The sequence below is a fragment of the Paramisgurnus dabryanus genome, chromosome 3 (assembly GCF_030506205.2).
Source record: "Paramisgurnus dabryanus chromosome 3, PD_genome_1.1, whole genome shotgun sequence".
In the NCBI taxonomy this organism is placed as follows: domain Eukaryota; kingdom Metazoa; phylum Chordata; class Actinopteri; order Cypriniformes; family Cobitidae; genus Paramisgurnus; species Paramisgurnus dabryanus.
The window spans coordinates 7,595,575-7,621,787 of NC_133339.1; the positions used below are offsets into that span (position 1 = coordinate 7,595,575).

General features: G+C 38.7%; 1 protein-coding gene across 1 annotated transcript; it reads left to right on the forward strand.

Moving 5' to 3' along the window:
- The first annotated feature begins 10,964 nt into the window (after window positions 1-10,964).
- ccnf (cyclin F) lies at window positions 10,965-25,720 on the forward strand. The gene is made up of 17 exons (XM_065253135.2): window positions 10,965-11,263; window positions 13,620-13,774; window positions 13,907-14,013; window positions 14,307-14,374; window positions 14,475-14,671; window positions 16,691-16,744; window positions 16,875-16,979; window positions 17,063-17,140; window positions 17,484-17,632; window positions 17,710-17,874; window positions 17,952-18,075; window positions 18,237-18,417; window positions 18,530-18,617; window positions 23,360-23,459; window positions 23,547-23,680; window positions 23,811-23,983; window positions 24,074-25,720. Exons 1-17 carry the CDS (start codon window positions 11,251-11,253, stop codon window positions 24,478-24,480), a joined length of 2,298 nt encoding a protein of 765 aa, XP_065109207.1. The 5' UTR covers window positions 10,965-11,250; the 3' UTR covers window positions 24,481-25,720.
- Window positions 25,721-26,213: the final 493 nt, after the last annotated feature.

The window sequence follows — 26,213 nt, forward strand, 5'->3', positions numbered from 1 at the left end:
GATTTAGCTAGATTAGATTTTAAACTTTTAAAATGCAGATTGACCAACCAAATTAAGACTACATTTGTTAGCTGGTATATACCAGGTATATCAGTACAGATCATATTTAGCTGCATGAAAAACATGCTAGTAAGGCATTGCATTCGCAAAATCTTCTAAAGTAGCGCTGATGCTTGCGCCTGAGACAGGCGCAGAAACAAAGCTCAACCCCTATTGTAGGCCTGCGTTGTGCTGGATGCTGGTAGTGGTCATGGGGGTTGTAGTTTTCCAGTGTCGTATTACGCATTGTTTGGCATTTCGCAAAACTTTTAAGAAAACTACAATAAAAAATGTAACCTGCCAAAGTTGCCTCTTGGGATTGTCTGTGGAAAATCTACCCGCATTTGGCGGGTTTGCGGGTGTTAATGTCAAGCCCTGCTCTGGGGGATACGGTGAATAAGCTAAAGGCACAAAAAGTCGACGTGTTCCTTAAAGGAACAATTTTATCCCTTAATTTTGTACCAATTTTGTAAATTTTAGGGCTACAAACCGTTAATGTCAAACAATGGTTCAATAGCAAAGAAAGGGACACAAAAAGGTACAACGTTGTATTATGTTGGTACAAAACAGAACCTTATGCTGCATACACACCAAGCGCGAAGCATCGCGTTCCTCGCTCCAGATTACTAGTGGGACTTTGTGCCATGCAAATTTTTTGCTCAAGTTGAGTTCTTTCAACTTGCATGAAGATGCGTTTGAGACAGCTCGTGTTTTTGCAGCAATCGTACCACCCAATTCGCGTCATTCGCATTGCCCTGCATGACTTCGCGTCTATTCGCGTCTTTGCTTTGTATGTAATCTATTTGCGCAAATTGTTGAATTTGCGTTTATTGTGTACGCCCCATCACAATACCACACGAGCGACAGAAAAGGTACATTTCAGAAGAACCATTCAGTCAACACTTCTTAAACGGTTCTTTTTTATACCAGTTGTTATTTTATTAGAGTTAGTTCAATTGTAGTAGTAATCTCCTTTAAACTATAGTCACACAAAGCAGGCTGTTGGGGATCCCCAATCAATGTGATGTCACATTGATTACGCCCCACCCATGACCGCTCACAGACTCCGCCTTATGAGCGTGTAGTTTAATCTTCTGCCAGAGACCCATGTTTTGATAAAGTCCAAAGCACATGTATATGCACTCTACACCCTACTTTGCATACGGGGAGGGGAACAGAAGCTTTCTTTGCATTTAATGAAACACTCACAAAAACAGCGCGTTTTCAATGCAGCCACAAATGGCCATGTTCAACATCGTATAATGAAAGATATGTGGTGTATTTAAGCTGACACTTAACAGACACATTCTGGGGATACCAGAGATTGCTGAAAACACCTACGTTAGCAGCCCTTTAATATCGACACAGTATAGTCCGACCATGAGCAACCAACCGTGTTTCATTGTTATTCGTACATATTTTACGAGGCGGCTAATTCATACGACCACATTCTTACAGTTTTGTACGATTTGCTTTTGGTGTTAGAGGCGAGGTTAGCAGGGGGATTTCGTTATATATTTTTTTGATAATCATATTTAGTGCTGGGCAAAGATTAATCGCGATTAATCGCATACAAAATAAAAGTGATTTTTTTTGCATAATATATGTGTGACGAGACTGACAGGTTAGGTTCCATTTGCAACTCTTTATTGATGTTTTCAATCAGCAAACAATAGTAAACAATGGGCACATCCAAGTAATCATAAACATATAACAGACCAGGTTCGGGGCAGGCAGAAAGCAGTCGTAATCGTAATCCAGTCCAAGTTCAGGGCAGGCGGCAAGAATCAATAAACCAAGAGACAGTCCAAAATAACACCAGGAAATCAAACACGGGTACACACAGGGAAAACGCTCAGAAATGCTGCTAGGGCAAACAAGACTTCGCAAAGTTTAGGTGGCAGAGTCCCAGGTTAAATAGACCCGCTGATACGCTGCAGCTGGTGTGTAATCAGCGGGTCACAGTGCATGATGGGGAATGTAGTTAATATTCGGGTGAATGGGAAGTACCGGGAGCGTTGGCGCTGACATCCGTCACAGAGCCCCCCCCCCCCCCCCCCCCTGCGAGCGGCTCCAGACGCGGGAAGTGTTCTTTCGAGGACGACCTCGGGGACGAGGGGCAGGTTTATCCGAGTGTAGTCTGTGAAATTCATGGATGAGGTTGGCATCCAAGATGTCGTTTGCGTTCACCCACGACCTCTCCTCGGGACCATACCCCTCCCAGTTGACGAGGTACTGCAGGTTGGAGCCCTGACGTCTGGAGTCCAGCAGCTCGCTGACCAGATAGGCCTCTTCACCGTCCACCATGATGGGAGGGGGCCCTGATCCTCCAGAATCTACAGCCGCTCCCGGGTCCTCGGCAGGTTTTAACAGGGAAACATGAAAAGTGGGAGAGATACGGTAATTAGGGGGGAGATCAAGACGGTAGGAGACAGGGTTAACTTGTTTCACGATTTTAAAAGGACCAACATACCTGGGACTCAACTTTTTGCAGGGGAGACGAAGTTTCAGGTCTCTGGACGAGAGCCAAACCAACTGACCAGGTTCGTAGTGGGGTTCTGGGGTTCTATGGCGATCCGCTTTTTCTTTAACCTTTCCAATGGCTCGAGACAGATGAACATGAGCTTGTTGCCAGGCTTCCTGACTTCGGGTGAACCAAGCGTCAATGGCCGGGATGTCTGCGAGTTCCTCATCCCAGGGGAAGATGGGCGGTTGATATCCAAGGACACATTGGAAAGGCGTGAGACCCGTGGAGGTTTTCTTCAGGGAGTTCTGTGCATATTCCGCCCAAGGTAGGAAGCGACACCAGTCATGCTGATTCTTGTGACAGTAAACTCTGAGAAACTTAGTTAACTCTTGATTAAGACGTTCAACTTGACCATTGGATTGTGGATGATAACCGGAAGTAAGACTGATGTTGATGTTTAATGCTTTGAAGAATGCTTTCCATACCTTGGACGTGAATTGCGGCCCCCGGTCAGATACAATGTCCTCAGGAAGTCCATAATACCGGAACACACAATGAAGCAGCTGTTCGGCGGTTTCCATGGCGGATGGCAGCTTGGGCAGAGGGATAAAACGACATGCTTTAGAGAAACGATCAATGACAGAAAGTACCACTGTGTTACCATCAGACCTAGGCAGATCCGTCACAAAATCCACCGCTATGTGAGACCATGGTCTCTGTGGGATCACAAGGGGTTGGAGGAGACCAGCTGGGTTCTGGTGTGGAGTTTTACTGGCTGCGCAAACCGTACAGGCATTCACCACCGCGCTGACATCAGGTAACATGGACTGCCACCAGAACTTGTTCTTCAGCATCACCAAAGTTGAGTTAATGCCCGGATGTCCAGAAGAGAGAGATGTGTGAATCCATTGGATGACCTGCTTCCTATGAGATGGAGGAACGTAAGTACGGTCTGCAGGGCATTCCGCTGGTGGTGGGTTAGCATTGTTGAGTTGGTTTATTTCTTGCATCACGTTCCACTGAACAGGAGCTACAATGAGGGAGGGTGGGATGATGGGCTCGGAACAAACAGGCTGGGGTGAAGAATCAAAAATACGTGACAATGCATCTGCTTTGGTGTTCTTGGATCCAGGTAGGTATGTGATAGTGAAATGAAATCTTGTGAAAAACAGAGCCCACCTTGCCTGCCGGGTATTGAGACGTTTGGCAGATTGTAAATATTCCAGGTTGCGATGGTCCGTGAGAATCAGAAAAGGGTGTTTGGCGCCCTCTAGCCAATGCCGCCATTCTTCCAAGACCGCCTTTATGGCCAAAAGCTCCCGGTTACCCACATCATAATTTCTCTCAGCAGGATTCAGTTTTCTAGAATAGAAAGCACAGGGGTAAACTTTGCCTGGGTTACCTTGCCTCTGTGATAACACAGCGCCCACTCCAGAATTCGAGGCATCCACCTCGACTATGAAAGGCTTCTCGGGATCTGGATGATGCAGTATAGGGGCTGAAGTAAAGCGAGTCTTAAGGTTACTGAAGGCAGCTTCGGCTTCCGGGTTCCATGAGAGCTTGTGATTAGATTTGTGCACAAGTGAAGTTAAAGGTGCAGCAACAATACTGAAATTCTTGATAAATCTTCTGTAAAAGTTAGCAAATCCCAGAAATCTTTGGAGTTCCTTAACCGTAGTTGGTTTAGGCCACTGTAGCACTGACGCCACCTTCTTCTCATCCATAGCCACCCCGTCTGGACTTATGATATACCCCAGGAAGGACGTAGAGGACTGATGGAACTCACACTTTTCTGCTTTCACATAGAGTTGGTGTTCAATGAGGCGTTGGAGGACAGTTCTGACATGTATCACGTGTTGTTCTAGAGAATCAGAGTAAATGAGTATGTCATCAATGTAAACAATAACAAATCGGTTAAGCATGTCCCGGAGCACGTCATTAATAAAGGACTGGAACACGGATGGACTGTTACAAAGACCGAAGGGCATCACCAAATATTCGTAGTGACCATCGCTGGTGGAGAAAGCTGTTTTCCATTCGTCCCCTTCCCGAATACGAATCAGGTTGTAAGCACTACGGAGGTCCAATTTGCTGTAGATCTTGGCGCTGCGTAGTTGCTCCAAAGCAGCGGGTACTAGAGGTAACGGATAGCGAAACTTCACCGTGATGTCATTCAGGCCACGATAATCAATACAGGGTCTTAGACTGCCATCTTTCTTGCCCACGAAGAAAAAACCCTGCAGATGCTGGTGATGTAGAATGGCGTATGAAGCCCTTCTCAAGCTCCTCTGCGATGTATTTCTTCATGGCTTGTTGTTCAGGTTCGGATAGAGGAAAGATGCGCCCCCTAGGTGGTACTGTATCAGGTAACAATTCGATAGCACAATCACTGTCTCGATGAGGTGGTATTTGCGTGGCTTTGGTCTTGCTGAATGCAATAGCTAGGTCTGAATACTCGTGGGGAACATTATCAGGTAAACTGGGAACTGGTTTAATTTGTGATGTACACACAGAGAGATCAGGTGACTTACTCAGACAGGATTTCCTACATTCATCACTCCACTTCAGAATACACTTTTCCTTCCAAGAAACGAGTGGGTTGTGTAGATGCAACCAGGGAAAGCCCAAAATAACTGGATTATGAGGAGATGAGATGACATAGAAGACAATCTCTTCTGTGTGGTCGTGTTCGGTAACAAGTGTGATGCTTTGAGAGATATGCGTGACGTGACCGGTGCCCAATGGTCTCCCGTCTAACGCTGCGATAGAGAGAGGGGGTACACAAGGGGTTACTGAGATTCCATGAGACTTCACTAATCCCGCATCAATAAAGTTTCCCGCAGCCCCGGAGTCAAGTAATGCTTTGGTATTAAATTTACTTTGTTGCCATGACAACGAGACAGTAACTTCCATACATTCAAATGTAGTAGGTGGAATAGATGCACTCACCCGACCTAAGCGTGTCTGAGCTGGTCGTGAGGGACAGACGGCCAGGACATGGCCAGCTTCACCACAATACAGGCATAGACGTTGACGAAAGCGGCGTTCTCTCTCACCCGCCGTGAGTCGTGCTCTGCCCACTTGCATGGGTTCACTCGTGTCAGGTGAAGGTACTGAGTGAGTTGCGTAAGTCTCAAATACACGGACTGGTCTGCGACTGCGTACTAGATTATCCACTCGTATAGCCAGCTTGACGAATTCATCAAAACTCCTCCCTTCGTCACGGCAGGCTAACTCGGACTGTAATTCTTGACTTAAACCTTGACGAAACAATGTCTTCAATGTATCTTCAACCCAGTTGGTCTGTGCAGCGAGTGTGCGGAAGGTCAGAGCGAATTCGGCCGCTGAGCGGCGCCCCTGTCTAAGGGAGAGTAGTTGTTCACCTGGGTCTCGACCTCCTGCTGGGTGTTCAAACACAGCTCGCATGGTGCTCTTAAACTCATCAAAGGTACATTGGTTAAAGTTGCCAGCTGCCCATAATGCCGTAGCCCACTCTAATGCTTTCCCAGTAAGCAAAGAACAAATCAACGAGATTTTACTAACCTCCGTGGTGTAAATGTTGAGTTGCTGGGCGATGAAAAGCTCACACTGCATGAGAAAGCCTTTGCATCAATCTGGGGTGCCATCAAACTTTTCAGGGAATGCTAGACGGGGTGTAACTGAAGCCAGGGGCGTGGCTCTGGGTTGAGTTGGCTGAGGCGTGGGAACTGGTGTAGCGGCGGTGTTAGCTGACGTAGCTAAGCTCTGCACAGAGCGAACTAATTCCTCCGTGAGAGAGGTCAGTCGGACTAACTGATGTTGATGAGCCGCCAGGATGTTTGCTTGTGTGGACAGCTCGCCTGTAAGCTGTGCCACGGTTGCTGGAGCCTGTGGTGGCGAAGTCTTCTGTGACGAGACTGACAGGTTAGGTTCCATTTGCAACTCTTTATTGATGTTTTCAATCAGCAAACAATAGTAAACAATGGGCACATCCAAGTAATCATAAACATATAACAGACCAGGTTCGGGGCAGGCAGAAAGCAGTCGTAATCGTAATCCAGTCCAAGTTCAGGGCAGGCGGCAAGAATCAATAAACCAAGAGACAGTCCAAAATAACACCAGGAAATCAAACACGGGTACACACAGGGAAAACGCTCAGAAATGCTGCTAGGGCAAACAAGACTTCGCAAAGTTCAGGTGGCAGAGTCCCAGGTTAAATAGACCCGCTGATACGCTGCAGCTGGTGTGTAATCAGCGGGTCACAGTGCATGATGGGGAATGTAGTTAATATTCGGGTGAATGGGAAGTACCGGGAGCGTTGGCGCTGACATCCGTCACAATATGTGTGTACTGTGTGTAATTATTATGTATATTTAACCATGAACACATGCATATATTAATTTCAGATTTTTTAATTTATATATAGTTTTTTTTTTACAATTATATATAATATAGAATATATAAAAATATAAATAAATATATATACATATGTAAATGTTTCTTAAATACATACATGAATGTGTATGTATTTATATATACATTATAATTACACACAGCACACACTCATATATTATGTAAAAAATCACTTTTATTTTGTATGCGATTAATCGCGATTAATCTTTGCCTAGCACTTTGTAGAATTTACTTTGTACGAATTTATATGAATTAGCCAACTTGTAAAATACGTACAGGTTTAGGCTCGAGTAACCCATGCACTTCTAGCAAAAATAAACTTGAATTTGTTGTCGTTTTTGCCAAAATAACTGAGATAGTTTAATATTTCATCATGTAAGCAAGTCAACCATGATTACAAGGTGTTTGCGTCATTTATTTTTGTTAGTTGTCTAACTTATCGCTGACAGCCCAAATTTTCGCCTAGACGTCTGTGCTGTGTTTGTAGAGCTATTAAACTTTTAAACACAAAATTGCTTGCTGGGAAGCTGAAGGTGTTAAGTTCAAATTATATTTCTTTTAAATGATAATGATCAAATATATTTTAAAGAAAGGCTTTTGATAGTGGTGCTGTTTGACAGCTATGGCTCTTTGGCTTTATCACTTAAACATTTTACTTATGCGTCCCCGAACAAACAGTGACAGCCGAGGCTACCAAACTGCATTTTAATATAATATTTCAAGATAAATGAAATTACGTGGTCCTAGAAATCCATGTATAGCTTTTATGCTTCTCATTTTGCTCCATCACAGCCTTTCTCATGGGGCGGGGTGATTGAGCCCCGTGAGGAAAATTCGAGGAGAGTAAGTGGAGGTGCTAAATCGCCTGTTGCATCAGATAGCCGGGTGAACTCTACCAGATGTTCCACAGCGCTTATACACCAATTAAACACAGAGAGTTTCCTGGAAAAACGCCTGCTTGGGGTTTTTCAATTATCCTCAGATTCGGTTCACATAGTCAGGAATGCCAAAAAAAACCCAGGACGATCAATCTCGTGTTTCATGAAGAAACAGAAATTTTGTGTCATAATTCACTTTTGAAAAAAAGGTGCTAAGCGATGCCATAGATGAACCATTTTAGGCTGTGTGGTTCCATAAAGAACCTTTAACGTCTGAAGAACCTTTCTGTCTCACCAAAGCCTTTTTGTAGTGGAAAAGAGAAATGGTTCTTCTGAGAACCTTTGACTGAATCATTCCCTGAGGAACCAAAAATAGTTCTTCTAGGTGAGAACTCTTTATTTTTAAGAGTGCATGTATTTTGGCCAAAATGTCTGTAATTTGGTAAAATAACTAAATACTGTTTTTCTATAAATAAAAATACCCTGTACACCATAAAGGTGCTTAGAAGGTTCCTTACAGTGATGCCATAAGTGAACCACGTGGTGACTCGAGCCCCTTCAGCTCTGTTTGGCCATAAACATCTTGCAGAGACAAGTAAACGTGAAAAATTGCTTTTTAAAACATATTTACTTGAACGATTGTTCCAATGAGCTTCACAGAAGCGCTCGTGAGCCAGTAAACCCTGAAAAACAACTCAAATCTATTTTCCAGACCGCTAAAAGCCTCCTCCATTTGGCCAGTGGATTATAACACCTCACGTCCCTATCACCACCTGCTACAAATGCATTCAAAATATAATATTGTGTCAGGTTGTCATGGAAACCCATGATGGGTATACTCAGTCCTCATTTGGTCCCTTTCATTCTTCGACCGGCACATGCTCTCCAATTTTGAGATGGTCATTTACTGTAGATTGGATATTTTTGTGCCTTTTAATCAATGGGATTTTTGCTCAGCTCTGAATAAGAGTCATTTACGCAGCCGGCTGAGCTGAAAATGAAAGTCAATTTTTAAGCATTTGATGTACATTTAGTTTCTGTAATCCAGCTAGTAGAGCTTGCCGCCGGCAAAACCACAGTCATGTGTGAGTACCTTAAATGCACCTGCCAAATATAAGTAACTGTGAAATATAGCGTTTTGTAATCATATCAGATTCCATAACATTATTTACGTCTGTCTCTATATATAAAGATAAATCTTCATATGCATATATTTGACAATAATGAGTACCTGAGCTGGGTTTCTAGATGTCCTTGATTTACCAAATTAAATGCTATTAAACTATATACAAACAATGACCTTTTTATAAAAGACTCCTGGTTAGAAACCTTGATATTTGCTTTGGAGATGATAGTATTACAACTAATTGATCGTTCTTATTATTATTATACAATTACGTGTTGATTTACTTCTCGAATATTAAATTAAAGCACTTTTAGCTTTTCATCTATACTCATATTATAAGGATATGATTATTATTATATGAAAATATTATATGATTTGATTAAATATACATTCAAGCCCTTATTTGGGTTTGCATTGCAATGTTGATAGGAAGGACCAGGATGTTGCATTAAAGAGATGAAATGCTATTATAAACAATAGAATATAAAAGCATCATGTTGGTATCACCATAGTTTATATGAAAGCATTTTGAAGCTTTTAAATTATGCAATATACACAAGCCGTATAGTTGTTATTAAGAAACTGTGTACATGTATATATATATATTATATTTCACTATACTTTTTGTGTTATATTGCATAATTCAAATGAATAATTGTTACATTATTTTAACATTTTCCTATCGTCTTGTGGCAGGCCTGTTGAGAGACATTCAGCAACACTTTGTCAGGTTTGAAAACAAGACTCTTATCATTGATGAAAGTCTTTAATATGCTCTGTGGATGACATTGAATATTATATCCAAAGCAGAGGATGGCTGGTTAAATATGGAGGAGTAAATGTGTGACATGTATGTATACATTACTGCCCACATACAAGACAAATGATGACAAATATGTTAATATAATGAGCAATATACTGTACTGTATAATTGAATGTTGTTCCAGGCAACTGATTTGCTACATAGCTTTGCTTTTTTATTTCTCTCATATCACACCATGGTTTTCTGATTACATAAATACAGTAATTTCAAAACAAAATGTCATGTATGTGTATTCATTTTAGTGCTGGGCAAAGATTGATCTAGATTAATCGCATACAAAATAAAAGTGATTTTTTATAATATACAAGTGAATGCTGTGCATAATGTATGTATATATATATATATATATATATATATATATATATATATATATATATATATATATATATATATATGTATATGTATATATATATGTATATGTATATGTATATGTATATGTATATGTATATGTATATATATATGTATATATATATATATATGTATATATGTATATATATATATGTATATATGTATATGTGTGTATATGTGTGTGTATATATATATATTAACTACTTTACACTTTAGACTGGATATGATTTGAAAAAAATTGCACAATATATTATTAATTAATATATTAAATCTTAGTATAATATATCATTACTATATCTTAGTAGTTTTCATAAAAGGATATTAACAGAATTTATTCAACATTTTTTTTACTAACTGTTAAGCATGTCATCAACAAATGTCCCACATAGATATTTTTATTTACAGTATTTAATTAATTGCACTAAAAGTGTTAAAATTAATTAAGATGAATCTACTAAAGATGTGATTGGCTTAATTTAGTACGGGTTAGTAAAATCTGTTATGCTTTAGGTGAATGTAATGCTTAGTTTACACATTGTATATGTTTTGTTTGGATGCCTGCTTTTAATTAACTATTAACTTTTAAAATTAAAAACAAAATGTTTTACAATGTGTTACATCTAAACACATTTTAAAACTCTTTTTTTATTAACATTTTAAAACTCTTACGTTATACTACATATATGCGTGACGTAGTATTAATAATATACTTCATTACCCAGAAATCCCGGCGCGACATCTCTTTAACCAATCCTATCGTGCTAGAATGTAAGCGCGTAATTCGAAATAGCATCCGGTCAGCCAATGAATCGATGGCTTTTATCTGTTTAGAAATACAAACCAATAGCGCATCGAGTTCTACGTAAAGACCAATCAGAACGAAGCAGCGAGTCACATGGGCGTATCCTTCTCTAGGCCAATGAACGGTCGTAGTTGATGTTTAAACTGTCCGCGCAGGCGGAGTTAAGCACATTGGGGAGGGGCGTAGAGGAAGTTGCATGGTTGAATCAGAGCAGAGTTGTGTTTTAAACAGTTCAACACTATTAGTTAACAGGAACTTAGTACGTTAACTAAGTTCAAATTTTTTTAAATTAGATATCGTGTCTTAATAATAACTCTGCGTTTAGCAACTGTAAATATCATTGCTTCAAACAGACTTTACTGATCTTCCACTGAAATGAAAGAGGGCGGTAAGTAGTTACTTTAATCTCTTCATGGTTCGTTTTAAAAGTAAGTTCTCTATTAAATCAGTATTTTATTAATGTTTATATAGTCTTTGTATTCTAACCACTGCTTCTTAAACGTTTCAAGTTTCTTGGATATTCTTGCTTATCGATACTCAGACATAAATCTGTTACGGACTCGTTACGCGGTTTATCATTACAATACATGTTAAACTCACAAATATAAGCACCCTGTTAATAATAAGTACATTAATAAGTTTAGTTAATCTGTTTTAAATGTAAAAACTTAAGTTATATCGTCATCAGAGCCAGAGGTCGGTTATGATCTCTCACCTCACTCCTTCATTCAGGAGGGAAAACTCGGTGATGATGATCTGGGTGTCAAAACAGCCATTTCAGATTCAAAATGTTATTAAAGTCTATATAGTTATTTAACTCTAGTTATTTTAATTTATTATTCAATTTAAGGTTTTTACTTTTAAACATATGCAAATATATGATCTATTCCTGAGGTAAAGTATCTTAACTACCATAGTTTTTGAATACGTTACAGTGGTCATACCATGTTTTAGTTTTACCTAGTAACTTACTGTAGTATTTTTTTAGTATCTTGGAGTACCACATAAATACTGTGATATAAGAACATGGACATCTTTATTCGTAAATTTACCGTGGGGTATTACCATCTAATCACTGTAGTATTGGAAAGTGGTGCCATATTATTACCCGTGTACCACATAGATATAGACAGCTATATAAAACCGTAGACATCTTTGTAAAATGGTTTTAATCAATATACCGTAGTATTACCATCAAATCGTTATAGTATAGAAAGTGGTGCCACGTTAAAGGTTGTGTAACGAAGAAATACCGCGATTATAAGAATGTGGCAACTCTTATCGATATACTGTGGTATTACCATCTAATCACTATAGTATATGAAAGTGGTTCCATATTGCTAGTTGTGTACTACATAAACACAGTGATCTAATAACAAAGCCATATTTATTTGTCAATATACCGTGGTATTACATCTAATCACTATAGTATAGGAAAGTGGTGCCATATTACTACTCAGGTACCACATAAATACCGTTATATAGAAAGGCGATCACCTTTATCAATATACCGCGGTAATACCACAAAACACTATAGTATAGGAAAGCGGTGCCGTATTACTTGTTGCGTAAAACATTAATACAGTGACATAAGAACATGGCAATGCTTATCCATCAATATACCGTGGTATTGCAAACAAATCACTATAGTATAGGAAAGTGGTGTCATATAACTGTATTTATGTGGTACACGAGTAGTAATATGGCACCGCTTTCCTATACTATAGTGATTTTATGGTCTACCGCGATATATTGATAAATTAAAGAAGGTCGCCTTTTATATAACTGTATTTATGTGGTACACGAGTAGTAATATAAAAGGCGACCTTCTTTAAATTATCAATATATTGCGGTAGACCATAAAATCACTATAGTATAGGAAAGCGGTGCCATATTACTAGTTGTGTACCACATAAATAATGTGATATAAGGATATGGCCATCTTTATTTGTCAATATGCCATGGTATTACTATCTAATTACTATAGTATAGTAAATTGGTGTCTTATTACCAGTTGTGCAACACATAAAAATCATGACAAAAGAATACGGTCATCTATAGATGGTAATCCCTTATGAAAACTAACCATAAAACCATGGATACTGTAGTAAAATCATGATAACCACAAAATAACTATAGTTTTGACAACAATGGTTTTAAAAAAACCATAGTTAAACCATGGTTAGTGTAGTAAAACCATTTATTTATTTATTTTTTGCTGATAGTAATCAATACACCAAAAATGGTTACTACACTTTTACCACAATAAAACCATGGTTAATTTTCGTAAGGGATACCACGGTATATTGGTAAATAATCGCTGTAGTGTAGAAAAGTGGTGTCATATTACTAGTTATGCATAATTACCGTTGTATAAAAGTGTCCCGACCGTTATTTAAATCAATATACTGCACAAACAAATACCGTGATATAAGAATATGGTCGTATTAAGTTATCAATATACTATGGTATTACAATCTCATCACTATAGGAAAGTGGATCCATATCATTGGTACTATTTGTGTAGTGGTTAACCAATATGAGCTTTATCAGTATACTAGATATGTTTTGTATAAACTTTTTGTTTTATTATAAACTATTTAATACTATATTATTTGTTATTGTGATGTATTACAAAAAACAGTCATTGCATAATAAAATATTTTTAATTTGCAACGTTACTTTGTGATTTCTCAATAGTAAATTTATTCTCTTTTTCCTTTATTTCTCTCTTTCTTTCCCAGTGCTCCACTGCCGATGTGCCAAATGTTTTTCTGTACCTGTAAGGAAGCGGATTCGAAAGCGTCCGTCTGCCGTGACTCTTCTGTCTCTTCCTGAAGAGCTTCTGCTGTCGGTTCTTCAGTGTCTCTCTGCTGAAGATCTGCTCGCTGTCAGAGCTGTAAGTGACATCCAATCTTCTTCATATTTCTCTAAAACAGCCTAATAATGCTTCATATGTACAGGACATTTTATATCAGCTGTTTCAGGATCCGTGACTTGACTTAATGTTTATCATGATGTTTTTCTGCAGGTACATTCTCATCTTCGTGATATTATTGATAGTAACTCAAGTGTCTGGGCGCGAGTGAGCTTCAAGGAGAGCTGGCCAGCCCCTGATACTCTTTGGCTCTTTGAGAGGTACGATGGGTAATAAATCAGGAACAGTAAAGCTTCTACAAGTCCATCTTGACATATATGGCAGGCACGATTTGGGACGAATCCTGGAAAAACATGTTTTACTTACATTAGTGCTGCGTTTTCTGGCCATGGATGACACATGGTTAATGTTAGATAAATAAGAGTGTGTAAGAATGAATCACACTATTCAAATTGGTGTGAATCATTAATTCATGAATCAGTCTGAATCACAATGTTAAAGTTATGGAAATGAAGGCGATTGTTAATATTTTGGGTGACTTTTCTTTCTCTAGAGCTGCTAATAAAGGAAACTTTGAGGCTGCTGTGAAACTAGGAATTGCGTATTTGTACAATGAAGGACGTAAGTATCCATTGTTTCTATGACGTGTTTGATTAACGATCGTTTTGATTGATTGATCACTGTGTTGATCAGATTATAAAGTGTAATGTTGTCTGTGTAGCATCACTCTGTGAGGCGGGGCGGGCTGATCTGTGTGGCAAGATGGCGTCACGTTACTTCAGCCTGGCCGAAAGTCTCAGGTCTCCAATGTCCGATCCCTTTACCTGGGTTTTCATCCGCCCTCCGTGGTCTGTGTCGGGGGGCTGCTGTAAGGCCGTGGTGTTTGACCGCCTAAAAGAAGAATGTGACACCAACCCGGTAAGTTCACATCTGCCATCGGTTTACACATTTTATGGCAAGCGCTCTGTTGAGGTCTGCGGGATACTTAAGCAAACAGCAACAAGGGGGACAGAAATGTATTTTAGGGAAGACTGTGATTGGCCACATATAATTATATCTGAACATTATGCTGAGAGAGAAGAAATTGAAGCCATAATATATAAGATTTTGTAATAAAATAACACAAAATCTACTAACATGGTGTACTTTATATTATATTATCACAAATGTTTAAATTTAGAGAATTTGATATTTTAAAGGATTAGTCCATTTTCTTAAAAATAAAAATCCAGATAATTTACTCACCACCATGACGTCATCCAAAATGTTAATGTCTTTCTTTGTTCAGTCGAGAAGAAATTATGTTTTTTGAGGAAAACATTCCAGAATTGTTCTCATTTTAATGGACTTTAATGGACCCCAACACTTAACAGTTTTAATGCCGATTGTCATTTTTGGCAGGAAAAATAAAAAATATGCACTTTTAAACCACAACTTCTCGTCTTCCTTCGGCAGTGTGACACGCCAGCGCGAACTCAAGTAATTGCGTTATGCCGTCCAAAGGTCCCGTGTTACATATATTTGAAACGCACATTTGCGGACCATTTTATACAATTAACTGAAACAAAGACATTAATTATTATCATTCCACATACAACAACATCGTAACGGTCCTCTTTCTACACACTTGTAAACACTGGGGCGTAAAACTACGTCATCCGTGACCTCTTGACGTGATGACGTATTTCGTGAGGTCGCGCTGGCGCGTCACAGGACCAGAGACAGACGAGAAGTTGTGGTTTAAAAGTGCATATTTGTAATTTTTCTTGCCAAAAATGACAAGTGTTTCGCTAGATAAGACCCTTATGCCTCGTTTGGGATCATTTAGAGTCATTTGAAACTGCAATTTTAAACTGCATAAAACTGTCAAGTGTTAGGGTCCATTAAAAAAGACATCAACATTTTGGATGTCATAGTGGTTAGTAACTTTTTGTTTTTTTTTTTTCATTTTTTTTTAAAGAAAATTGACTAATCCTTTAACCAGTGGTCCTGTTCATAGTGTCGCTTGTCAATAGCTGGGTTTTCTAACACACATAAAAAACAAGTGATGGAAACGCCAAATTCTGAATAGAAATTCCTTAATTCGCAAAAAAGTTCTTTTTTTTGGTTTTTAACTTATGCGAAAAATAGTAAATGCGAATAATCCATGATGGAAACGCATTTGCAGAATAAATTCTGACCTAGCGAACATTAAACCTCCGTGACTGATCATCTAGTCGTCAGCTGACGTTGTCGTCGTAATGCCCTTGCTGTTAGTGCCTGCATCAAAAATCCTTCATTCCTTCTTCTGTGCACAGCAATTACAACCTGCGCTGCTAGTGAATTTCTAACTTGCCAAATCGTAACTAAACGCACTCCTGTCTTCATTTTCTAAGCGTGCCTTGTTTTATTTGTTGTTGGTTACTAGTTTACCAATACCACCATCACTCGCTCAATCAACTTGATGGAAATGCACCTAATTTGCATATATTTTTATTTTTGCAAATTTTGAAAAGATTTGCTTAAGGTTTCGATGGAGACCAAGCTAGTGACTTTTTCTGCTTTTGCTGGTATAGAAAAAAACCGACACTGCACAGACCGATCAGCCTATGACATTGCGAGAGCGATTTAAAAGCAGTACTGTTGCCTTGCCAAACGATCTGCGCAGCTACGTATGCATACATTTATTTCACAAGCCCTGTCGAATCGATTTCTATTGAACTCCCATCGTTCTACGCTTTTTCACAGCGCCATCAAGCTATGCCGTTGTTGGTGTTTAGAGACCTCTAGTGGTTAAAATGCATATTGTACCTTTAACATCTTGGGTTGGACTGGTTTGCTGGGATGCTATGTAAAATATAATGGTTTTTAAAAATAAATGGATGAGCTCTTGTATTTCTCCTCTAACTTTGTTTCAATTTAAAAAAGTTGTATGATAAATTGACTTCTCTTTTAAAGGGCCGGAAGGGGATGTTGCTTCACTGCCTGGCTCGAGTCCTTCAGCTGTTTGATGTGAGTGTTTTGTTTGTGAAACTCTGTTTTTATAAAGTAAGAAATGTAACTCGATTGGTTTTGAGAGGCCAGACATGAAGCATAAGCTGATAGACCAGCAGGTGTTGAACAGGTGTGCTGTTTTCTTCAGGATGAGGAGAAGCGCGCCGAGGCTGTGGCCATGCTGGAGGAGTCAGGACGCTGTGGTAACGTTCACAGTTCGTATCTGCTGTGGGACCTGAACCGTAACGCATCGGTAAGAGATTTTCAGGGTGAACGATAACAACGCTCCTATTTTCTGATGTTCGGTGTTGATCTGGTTGATTTTTCTCTTTTCAGACGGCCGACCCAGGCAGATATCTTCAATGTGTAAGGACACTCCGTGACTACGCTGCTAAAGGATGCTGGGATGCTCAGGTGACTGGGGAAAATGGTTTTATTTTGTCATAACATATTTTTGCCTAAAAAGCTTTTGGTGATGTTTTTTTATCACAACATCAGAGGTGGGATGTGTGTATTCTCACCAAAATCACCACCAATCATCCGTCTCCATTTTATCTCATTATAAGATCAACAATGTATACAGCCTCATAATAAAAATGTGTGTGCTGCTGTGTCATTATGTGTGTCATCTCATCTGGAGGCTGTCTTTGCCAGTGCTTGACGTTATTTGTAATAATCAAGCGAGCCGGCGCGCTGAAATGAAGAGTGATATGTTTTCCATACTTTTCTGACGTCAGTATCCATTCTGATGTTTCAGCTGACATTCGCTAAAACCTGCGGTACGGCAAACCCTTTGGGTCTGGAGCCCCGGGCCTGTGCCGAACTTGTGGCCCAGTTTTTCAACTCTGGACTGACGGCACCATCACGATCACAACATCTGGAGGAGAAAGACCTCAACACTAAGAGGTACGACCTCTTCTGTCTCAAATGTCTGACATGGTTCCTATCATTTTCGGTTATATCTGACCGCCATCTGTTTTTAGGTATATTCTAGTGGACTGGTTAGTTGAGGTGGCCACTATGAAGGACTTTTCTAGCCAGGTTCTTCATCTTACCGTCGGATGTGTTGACCGCTATCTGTTTCTACGCTCGGTACCGAAGGCCCAACTGCAGCTCTTGGGCATCGCCTGCATGGTCATCAGCACTCGGTAAGCTACGACACAGATTGTCTAAAAGAGCGTCCGCTGATATGCGTCTTTTGGCTAAGTGTCTTGTGTCATTTTAGATACATCAGTAAAGAGATCTTGACCATCCGTGAGGCTGTGTGGCTTACAGATAACACCTATCAGTATGAAGACTTGGTGCGGATGATGGGAGAGGTCATCTCTGTGCTGGACGGGAAAATACAGGTCGGTTAAAATAGGATACATGTATGCAATCTTTAATTTTTATGTTTGTAACGTTAAGACAGATGTACTATTACAATGCAGATGCTTTCCTCACAGGCTCTGTATGATTAATGACTATGATACAGTACACGTGTATAACACTTTTTTTGTGCTATTTTTAGACTCCGACAGTGCTGGATTACGGGGCAGTGTTGCTCTCGCTGTTACCCGTAGAGCGGCGCTCTTCTCATCTCTACAGCTACATCTGTGATCTGTCTATGTTGTGCTCTCGTCTCGCTCTTCCCGGTCCGGCCCGACTCGCCTGCGCCATCATGCTGCTCACCAGAGCACTGCACAACTATGGTATGACCACATAACTTGTTTAAAGACAAACTGCATAACTCGTCCTAACTTGATTACTACGCAGTGTGGTGTTAAGCTGATTTAAACGGTGTGTTTGTTTTGACCTCAACAGTCCCGGTGTGGCCAGCTCAGCTGGAGGAAAACACCGGTTTCTCCAAACAGGATCTTGTCTCCTGTGCTTTATCCCTCTACGTCAAGTGGTATGTGGTGTTGTTGGTTATTCAAGCACTTGTTAGGTGTGATGAGTTTAAAGGCGGGGTGCATGATCTCTGAAAGCCAATGTTGACAATTGAAATCACCTAAACAAACACGCCCCTACCCCAATAGAAACTGGACCTTCTTTTTATAGACCCACCACACATATATGCAACCCAGGCAATGATGTCGGTTAGTAGGCACGCCACTTACTACTGATTGGCTACAAGTGTGTTTTGGTGCTCGGCTCGAATAAAAAAAAAAATCATGCATCCCGCCTTTAAGCGTGTATGGTAGAGATTTAGCGGGCTGGTTGTCGCAAGTTACTTCAAAATTTGCGATGCATCATATGAAATATAGAAGCATAGTCGGGCACCCATGAAAAACGGCATATATGCTCAATTGATAAAAAAAAAATTGCAGCCTCTCTTGATTGGTGGATCTCGAAATAATTAATTGATAAGCTGAATAAGGGCCGATTCATATAATCTGAAATCGTGGGGAAAATACGACTGCGCCGATTTCCACCTTTCCAAAGTGCTTAAAAAATCTTAAATTAAGATGCTTTTTCTTGATGAGCAAAAGACCCCCAAAAATAAGTCAAAGTTTTAGGCCAAAAATATCACATTTAAGTAATTTTGTGCATAAAACTAAGAAAAAAATCTGCCAATGGGTTTTGAATTTTTCTTGAATTTAGTGTTTAAGAAAAATTTTCACGATTTTTTGCTTACCCCATTGGCAGATTTTTTTTGATTGTTTTATGCACAAAATCACTTACATCTGATGTTTTTAATTATTTTCTTGGGTTGTTTTGCTCATCAAGAAAAAGCATCTTAATTTAAGATATTTTTACCGAAAACAAGACAAAAATACTAATAATTTTTTTCTTAAATCATTTTTTGCAGTGTACATGAGACTTTTGTTACTGCTCAAATTTGAGAAACGCAGCTTAAATATTTCCAAGCATCTTTCATGCATCAATAAATCCCAGAATGCTTGTGACAGGGTCAGTAACAGCAGATGGAAATTAAATTAATTATTAGGGATGCACCGATACAGAGTACTTAATAAAAACATGATTTAAATTTACAGGTAACAGCTTTAGTCATATAATTTAACAAAAAACAAAGGAGTAGTTTTCCAGTTTGTTGTAAACTCTGCCTCTTTGGACAACACAAGGCATTAACCCCTTACACGCCACTCAAACATAGACATTTCTCAGACGTGGTATCGATTCCAGGTATCGGGGGACTTTTAACGAGTACTTTAGAAAATGTGGTATCGAGGCCGATACCAGTATCGGTGCATCCCTATTAATTATTATTTAAAAAGATTTAATTCAACACTGATTCGTGTGGTGGTGTAGTTGCCTGCCTATGGTTTCACATTAGTCACTTAAAAGTGTTCAATTTCGGAAAAAATGCTGCCTATGTAGGATGTCAAACATTAGATTTTGGATTAACTACTTTGTCCTCCCTCCTTCTGTCACCTACTGACCTGTGTTTATTTCCTCAAAGAGCAGAATCGATTTTTTTCTTTCATATTTATTTCTGCAAACATTGAGCGAAAGATTAACGTTAATCGAATTACTAGTCTTCTTCACTAGATGTCACCCTATTTTTTGCTTTGCGCGAGGTTACCAAGGAGCGAGAGGCAAGCCTGTCATTCATTAATTCAGTGGTTAAAATGGCGGTTTCAGGTGCTTCGTCGATTTTAATACTTAATTACCCACTTGAAACCTGCTGTTCACTGTTCTTTTTATTAGTAGAGTATTTGTATTTATTACACGGCTCTCTGGAATGCTTGATTCTGATTGGTCAGTTGAGACATTTGCAGGTTCGTTCTTTTCGAATAATAACCGCTCCAAAATAATAACGCATAGCCTGTACTACTTTTACGAGAAAGATCGCTCCGCGCCAATAAAGATTACTGTTTGTTTGGCGCCATCTTGTGACAAACACTGGACAACCACGACAAGACACAGAGAGCTTACTGAGACTGAACTTGACAAAATAGAGCATGACAGCTACGAAGCCAACACACAAAAAAATACAGAATGGGCATTAAAACTTCTCAAAGACTGGCTAAAAGAGAAAAAATGGAGACAGACAAGTATGAAGCAGAGGATCTTAATAAGGTATTACGATCATTTTATGCATCTGTGCAAAGTTTCGCGGAAGGATAAAAAATGTTAATTTAAAACAAATATGCCAATAAAATGTTTCAAATTCATATTCATGTCCAGTTTTTTTTCTTATGTGACAAGTAGCCGTGTAATAAGCGGGATAATGTAGAGTCAGCCGGTAGTTATCGGGAAATAAGCCCCTTCAGTGTGATACAAGACCCTCCGCTTCGCGTCGGGTCCTGATCACACTGTCGGGGCTTATTTCCCGATAACTACCGGCTGCCTCTACATTATCCCTTACTTAATCTATATTTATTGAGTTGAATCGAGATTCGAGTATAAAAACTGCCCCTAGAAACGGAATCGAAAATTTAATCGAAATCGAATCGATTTGACAGCTTGTGAATCGAAATTGAATCGATCTGGAAAATCTGAATCGATACCCAGCCCTCTTATGAACCCTAGGAGAAATGATAGTGGTATTTCTATAGCCTTTTCTAGTAAATGTTTCCATAGAGGCTGTAAAGTATTCAAGTGTACAAATCGTGACTCCTTCATCACCCTTGAGTTTGATTAACTGAGCTCTTAATGCTTCAGCATTATTACAACAACAACTTCAAGCACTTTTAAAGTATATGTGAGGAATAAGATACGAGAGGCTGTGCTTCACTGTGAATAAGTCACGACTGAAAGGCGTTGGTTGTCATGATGTTATGTGTTTTTCAGGATTATTACACATCACGATGACCATTATTATGAACCGATGTATATGTTGGTGTAGAAATAAAATTAATGTCAAAATTAAGAATAACAAGGGCTATGACCAAAACTTTCTTTAACCTCCTAAGACAATTTTTTTTTGCACCATGATGCTTAATTTGGTGTAACTGAAACCTGTTGTACACAAACGTGGAGAATTACACTGCTTCATGTTCAAGAAAAATATTTGGTTATAATATTTATTAGTTCTTCCTAACCCAAAAATAGCTGGAAGAAATCTGAAAAAAGACAAACCAAAGCTCAGGTCTTACACTCCAAAAAAATGAACATTTTACTTAGTATTTTTGTCTTGTTTTCTAATATAAATATCTGAAAATTCTTAAATTGAGATAGAGGTTTTTAAATTGAGGGTTTATCTGCCAGTGCAGTAAGAAAAATCTACTTAATTCTAACTTAATTTAAGTAGATTTTTCTTACTGCACTGGCAGATAATTTGACTTGTTTTAAGTAAAAAAAACTCGATTTTCATCATTTATTTCAATAAAAATTGCTTAACAAGTAAATGTATCTCAATTTAAGAATTTTCAGATATTTATATAAGACAAAAATACTAAGTAAGACATTCATGTTTATTTTGCGGTGTAGGAGGTTAAACAAAATTTTACACTGCAAAAAATTATTTTATTTTATTTTTGTCTTGTTTTCAATAAGATGTATTTTCTAAATAAGCAAAATGACCTAGGAAAATAAGTCTAGGTTTTAGACAAAAAATATAAACTGTAAGTAAATTAATGCTTAAAACATGCACAAAAAATCTGAGAACAATTTTCTTGAGTAAGTTTACTTAAGTTTACAAAAATTATTTTCAAGAACAAAATTCTTAGTATTTTGGTCAGTTTTCAGTAAAAATATCAAAAAATAAATTAAGATGCTTTTTCTTGATGAACAAAACAACCCAAGAAAATTTCTTGAATTTAGTGTTCAAGAAAATTTTTCAAGATTTTTTTTGCTTGCCTATTGGAAGATTTTTTTTGCTTGATTTATGCACAATATCACTTAAATTGGATATTTTTGGTCTAAAAAGTAGAATTTTTTTGGGTTGTTTTGCTACAAGAAAAAAACATTGTAATTTTAGAATTTTTTTTTAAGTTTTACTGAAAACAAGACAAATATAAAAAAAAAATCTTAAATAATTTTTTGCAGTGTAAACACTAATTTTGCTTGTTTTAAGAACACATTTGCTTAAATTTTTATATTTTTTATCTATAAACTAGAGTTATTTTCCTAGGTCATTTTGCTCATGAAGAAAATACATCTTGATTTAAGAAATTTTAAATATTTTTATTGAAAACAAGACAAAAATACTAAGAAAGTAATTTTTTTCCAGTGTAAACCTATTTAAGTCTGAGAACTGTTAATAATAATATTAATAATCGTAACATTAGTGCGGAATTCGTGACTCCCAACAATTCAAATGGGCGGTGGATGGACATTTTTTTCCAGAGCCAAATAGCACATTTCAAACTTAAATTAATTTATTGGTTTTAAAATTGACCGATGACCATAAAAAATACATAATTTTGGCACCGATAGTCAGTTGACCCCATGGAAAAACTGAATCTATTGGAACCCTTTCAGTCGTGATTATAACAATACAGCGCTAGCCTTCGGGTTACCTTATTGCTTTTATAAAACGGTTACTGCGCAAAACAAATATTAAAGCAAAAAAATTATGTATTGACACAACTTTTATAAATTTTAAGTAAGATCTCTGTGGAAATGCCTGTATTTAGTTTCCAATTTACTTTCCACTCTTTCCTTTTCTGTGCTTGTCACGTCCATGCGAGACAGTGATTTTAGGTCTTGCCTATAATCTCATCAACATGTTTTCTTGGTTTCTAGTTTCGGTCAAGAGATACCCAAAGACTACAGGCACATGTCTTTAACTGGTGTTCAACAGAGGTTTGAAGATGACGCTTACCAGCAGATTAGTAAAGATGTGGTGAGTATCATCATCAGCTCGGGTCTCTACGCTCGTGTTCGCTTAGGTGAGATGTAGCGACTGAACAGTGCTTGTGTTTGGTGTCAGGTGATTGGATTTAAAGAGCTCTGCCAGGTGTTGGAGGTCCCAGAGGTGGAGCCGCAGGTGGAGGTGTCCGGCGCTAGCAGTCACCTCACAGACTTTCACACGTTTCTCTCCTCTCCCGCCAGCAACAGCAAGAGGTGAGAAAAAATAATGAAGAGAAGGATTTTAAGAGATATGTGTTTTGGTGTTTTTTACATTTTAAAGTAAAGTTGATATGCGGTGAATGGAAGAGTAAACGTCTACATGCTTATTTTTGGGATCCAATAGGAGAAGAGAAGATGACATGCAGGCACACAGAGGCAGCTTCATGGCCACGCCCACCGCTGAGCTGTCCAGTCAGGAGGAGACGCTGTTGGGAGACATCCTGGACTGGAGCTTGGACACTTCCTGTTCCGGTTATGAAGGAGATCGGGAAAGTGAAGGAGAGAAGGATGGAGATTGTGAGTTTTACATATATGCATTATTGTCAAAGCTCATTTAAGGTTAACAAAGGTCATTCGATTATTGATCCTCTCTTTGTTTCCTCCCAGTATCATTCATGGAGGTGCAGATGGAGATTCCCATTGAATCCGGTGACAGACGGCCTCATTGTTGTGCGCTATCTAGTGATGACGATGACAGCCTTTGTGAAGATAAGAACAATGAAGAGGCAACATGCCGCACCAGACCCTGGCTACGCCACCTGTCCTCATCTTCCTGTTCATCGTGTCCCAATTGTACAGATCTCCAGAGCTCCGGCTACTCCTCCATCCAGAGCGTTCCCAGTCCATCAGTCTCCGCGCCATCCCAGAATTCAACCTCCGCCGGCTTCTGTCTGCTGCTGCCGCCCTCGCAGCGAACCCGCCGACAGGTAAAGAGGAAAAACACGGCCGCGCACAGCGGCGGGGAAATCGAAGGCGACCTGGAACCGGGAGAGGATGCTTTCCTCAGCTGGTGAAAGAAGATATCAAGCGGGCTTTGACTGACAGCTGATAAGGATGTTGTCCCTTAACGCATCACTTCCTGGCCTCACTCCAGGAGCACTTTTGTCCACCGGTGCTGATAATCTTTATCTCAGAGGGACACCGGAGAGTTCGACCACCGTCTGTCAAAACGTCCTTTCTGAGCTTTTTTCCATAAATCATTACATTTGGAGGCCCCTGACGGTGGGCACGCTTTTTTTTCGAATGTTGCTGTTGACAAGCAAAATGATGAATTCCTTCCGTGTTGAAAATCACTGGAACTGACACCGTTTTGTGAAGACTCGTTTGTGTATATATTTCACAAGTTTAAATACGTTTAAAGTATTTAAAATCCAGATTGTTTACAACGCAGCCCGGCTTCCAGAGAAAGCAGGGCTATTTCATATGTTGCTATGTAGTTTTTCAATACTGAAAATATCTAAATATTTTTTTTACAATGGTTCATGCAGCTAAGGAGAAAACAAGATCAAGATATGTTACACTTTAAACATGCACTGTCCGATCGGAAAAGGTTTACGCTGTCATTTCAGGGCACTGATAGGTTTTTCCTCATGGGTTTTGATTATTTATCTCGAACTGGACTGAAGTATTCCAGTTTAGTTTGTCTTTTTGTTGTTGTTGTGAATTCTCTGTTTTGTTTTGTTATGTTTTATATGCCAAAGTTGCTTTTGCTAGCATAGCTAGCATCTGCCATTGTTGCCAATGGTCATGTGTCTGTTATCTCCCTCGTGACCGCCGTACATCACTCTATTTTGTGATACCACTGATATTTTGACCTGTGAAACCAATGCTTTGTTTATGACAGATCCAATGCAAACGCCGATGAATGTGATCGTTTGACGTGCTTTTCGTAATGACCTCGAGAGATGCTGAGCACTTTTTAATGCTGGTGAAAAGCATAACCAATGCTTTGTCTTAATGTTTTATAGTGACCTTTAATATGCTTGAACAATCAATCATACGCGTGCGAAACAGTGTTAATCCTGGTATTATTACAATACTGGTGTTTGAGGTTTTACGACACTAAAAGCATTAAGTTATTTTTCAGGTCTTGTTGGTACTGTATATCGAACATCACTAAGGATTGCGAATGTAAATATTTTTTTGTTTATAACTGTAAATATATAAATGTATGAAACTGTGAAAGGACATGTGAACTTGAAAACAAAACGTGTGTGTGCTATATAACGGAAACAACAACAATAAAACAATGCAACGAGATGTTAGCCTGTAATCCATTTGTTGATTCTATAGCATTTTGCCTCCGTTTTCATTCGTCTTTCATTTATTAGTAAATGTTAAAACACTTTCTTTACTTAAAGGCTTTTCTTTAAAGTTAACTGACCAATATTATAATTATTGCAGCATTAATATACAAACAATTAACTTTTTCATGGGGGTATTTTGGTGGAATAAAAATAATAGATTTCAGCTATATAACGCAACATTTACTTGACTTTCAAAAGAAAAGTAGTCATGGATTTTGCTTTAATACTTGATTTCATATCCATGAAATATTGCTGGTGTGTTGCATTTTTTGGGGCATTTTAAGGCAAAACACATAATTAATTTACATGCATACATGTATAACCTTTACTGTAACCCATACCGTATACAGAACGCCTGAGTTTACTTCAATATTTTGGATGTAAATGTGTATCAAATCACTACAAACTATACGTTGGAAAGGGGTAAGCCTTAGAATACA

Bases quoted from the DNA above. Each gene is read 5' to 3' on its own strand.
- ccnf (XM_065253135.2), top strand. The intron at 14,375-14,474 runs GTAAGTATCCAT...TTGTCTGTGTAG, and splicing joins GTATTTGTACAATGAAGGAC to CATCACTCTGTGAGGCGGGG. The intron at 17,875-17,951 runs GTAAGCTACGAC...GTGTCATTTTAG, and splicing joins TGCATGGTCATCAGCACTCG to ATACATCAGTAAAGAGATCT.